We start from the raw sequence: 3,236 nt of genomic DNA, 5'->3' as shown, positions 1-3,236 counted from the left end.
CAGGCATGCGCTACCATGCCTGGCTGATTTTTTGATTTATTGTAGAGATGAGGTCTCACTGCCCAGGTGGGTCTCGAACCCGCGGGCTCAGGCAATCCACTCACCTCAGCCTCCCAAAGGCACGGGATTACAGGTTAAGCCACTGAGCCCGACTCTCCAAAGGCTCTTAAGCTACCTCCCCCAACTCTTGCCCTCCAACCGATCCGGTCCACCACTTCCCTATTCAGGAGACTAGGAGCTCTGTGGCTGGGGCATAGCCTGTGCATATTCTACCCTTCCCCCAGGAACATCCCTTATTCTCTCTCCTCTTGTATAAACTTCAGCCTTAAAAGCCAGATTCAAGTTTATCCTCCACCACGATGCCCTACTTTGTAGAACTGATTTCCTATTTAGTCTCACAGTTTCCAAAGATGTCTCTGCAAACAGTTCTTGGTTGGCTTCCTTAGGCGTGGGATTCCCCAATCAAGCGACCCATTCAACAGGATCCTAAAACCTCAGGCAACTCTCCCAAATCTGAGTCAAGACTTTTTGTTTAGAATGGATTATAGGAATCCAGTAGATGTGAGAGATAAAAACTACAAGCAAAACTTCAGACAGGAAAGTGGGTCAAGGAGGGATATGTTAACAGGGAGAAGTAGGGAAGAAAAATAGACTAAGAAAGCAGTAATGGGAAAATGATGGAAAAGAATTTTTTTTTTGAGTTGGAGTCTCACTCTGTTACCCAAGCTGGATTGCAGTGGCAAGCTCATGGCCACCCCACAGTTGACCTGCAGGGTTCAGGCGATCCTTCCACCTCAGCCTTCCAAGTAACTAGAACTACAGGTGCACACTGCCATACCTGGCTAATTTTTTGATTTATTGTAGAGACAAGGTCTTGCCAAGCTGCCCAGGCAGGTCTTGAACCCGAGGGCTCAAGAAATCCCCTCACCTCGGCCTCCCAAAGTGCTGGGATTGCAGGCTGAGCCACCACGCCCAGTCGAAAAAGAATTTTGAGAAGTTAATCAATATACTTCAAATCTATCCAAGACTGTAATCAATCTGGTCAGAATGAACTCCGACAGATAAAAGAGTTATGAAGAGGTCCAAGGAAGAAGATCATACTTTCGTTTCAAGCATTATGTTTTAAAGCTTCACAATACTTAAGATTAATTATTCTTACCTGATAGTATAAAAAATTGGTTACATTTTTTTAGAAGTTAGATTAGGAAATATAGTTTATTTAAAAACTAAATGGGGGGGGAGATTCACCTCCCTAAGGTATAGGAGGGGGCCAAAGCTTAAGAAAACATGGCCTGACCATAGCTCCAAGAGCACATGTCCACACCATAGCATACCAAGCAATGGCCCAGCTACATTTTTTAAATCTTTTGAGACAGGCTATCTCTGTCGCCCAGGCTGGAGTGCAGTGACGTAATCATACCTCACTGTAGTCTCCAATTTCTGGGTTCAAGCAATCTTCCTGCCTCAGCCTCTCGAGCGGCTGGAACTACAGGTAGTCTTTAAAAATTTTTTGTAGAGATTGGGTCTCACTTTGCTTTCCAGGCTGGTCTCAAATTCCAGAGCTCATGCAATCCTCCTGCCTTGGCCTCTTAAAGTGCTGGGATTATAGGCGTGAACCACTGCACCTGGCCTAAAACCTTTTTTTCTTGGCCCAAACAAAACTGGTTCATGTAGGCTGAGGAGACAATGGTATATAAGAACAAATAATCCTCATTCAATGTCCCACTCTCTGTAATCTTCTAGGGATGGAAAAAATGGCAAATATGAACTGGAGCCATAGATTGGGAAGCAAAGGTAAGGCTCTAGACTCAACCAAACTCAGGCTTTAGCTAACGCAGCAGCTGTCCAGGCGGATAGAACTTCAATACCCCTACTGGCCAGGTAGAGAAGTGGTCAATAATGTGGGAAGAACTTGAGGCCCATTTGTTCTGATGCTTCAGGGCATCACCTGACACTTGCATGCACAGTCCTCATTCTTTCTGGGTCACTCTGGGAGGAATGGTTGAAGCCCTGTGCTTAGGCCCAGGAAATAATGTAAAAGAAATAGACTGTCCATTTCCCTAACCCAGATCCTGGCGTTCAGAATTTTTGCCCAACTGGACAGAACACACCCTGAAGTCTACCTCTGAACTAGGCAAAAGAAAAAATAAACCCACGGGCGCGGTGGCTCACACCTATAATCCTAACAATTTGGGAGGCCGAGGTGATAGGACTGCCTGAACCCACGGGTTCGAGAACAGCCTGGGCAACCTGGCAAGACCTCATCTCTACATTAAAAAAAAAAATAGCCAGGCGTGGTGGAGCATGACTGTAGTTCCATCTACTTGGAAGGCTGAGGTAGAAGGATCACCTGAGCCCAGCAGGTTGAGGCTGAGGTGGCTGTGAACGTGCCACTGCACTCCAGCCTGGGAGACAGAGTGAGACTACGACTAAAAAAAAAAAAAAAAAAGAAAGAAAGAAAGAAAAAGAACAGAAAAGAAAAAAACAATCATGCAGACTAATAGCTAAGGTGAGATCTCAGGGGCAAACTGCCTCCTTCAAGTACTCCAGATGCACGTCTCTTTACATAGTTAACATATTATTACAAACCATCAGGTTTCAAACCACTAAAGTACAAGAATCTATTCTAGACATTCGAGAGTTCTCAAAAGACTGTGAGCAAAACATTTCTCAAGGCAGAAGTCAAGTTTGACAAGGCAGAGACCACACCAGCCCTACACCAGGCTCACCTCGGATGAGGCGACCCCGACCTTCTCTGACTCGTACATGAGGGACAGGGACCTGCTGGTGCTGGCGGCTGTGGCCTCGGCCCTGCGCAGCACCTCCTGTCGCAGGTACTGCTGCCTGTCCACGGGCTCCGCGGGCCCGTTTGGGAGGTCGCGGACGTCCCTCCACTGGCCGGTCGGGAGCCCCCTTCCTCCGCGTCATTGTCGTCGAAAGGGTTGTGGCTTTTAGGGAAGGTCGACATGGTGCCGGCTCAGTCTGGTCTCTGTTTTGTTTTAATAGAATGGTATCATATTACGAAGGGCAAAAATGTCTTTTTTTTTTTTGAGTCGGAGTCTCAATCTGTTGCCCAGGTTGGAGTGCAGTGGCATGCACACCGCCACCACAGCCTCCACCCGCTGGACTCAGGCGATCCTTTTACCTTAGCCTTCCATGTAGCTGAACCTCCAGGTCTCAAGTCATCCTCCTGTTTCAGCTTCCCAAGTAGCTGGGACTACAGACATGCACCACCA

The 3,236-nt window shown here is 47.2% G+C and overlaps 1 protein-coding gene across 2 annotated transcripts in view; it reads right to left on the bottom strand.

The window, feature by feature from the left end:
* The window catches only part of SNAP29 (synaptosome associated protein 29), a 34,548-nt gene that overhangs the window by 30,995 nt on the left and 317 nt on the right, over positions 1-3,236 (bottom strand). Inside the window, exon 2 of one of the 2 annotated variants that reach the window (XM_021717949.1) lies at positions 2,730-2,844. In XM_021717949.1, the coding sequence (XP_021573624.1) occupies positions 2,730-2,844 (115 nt within the window). Of the gene's footprint in view, positions 1-2,729; positions 2,895-3,236 lie in introns of both variants that reach the window. The other variant, XM_008068811.1, reaches the window with a different exon arrangement.

The sequence above is a fragment of the Carlito syrichta genome, unplaced genomic scaffold (assembly GCF_000164805.1).
Source record: "Carlito syrichta isolate Samal-C Ts95f unplaced genomic scaffold, Tarsius_syrichta-2.0.1 Scaffold311553, whole genome shotgun sequence".
Taxonomy (NCBI): Eukaryota; Metazoa; Chordata; class Mammalia; order Primates; family Tarsiidae; genus Carlito; species Carlito syrichta.
The sequence above is the reverse complement of the archived record's forward strand: the minus strand, read 5'-3'. Positions and strand labels throughout refer to the sequence as shown.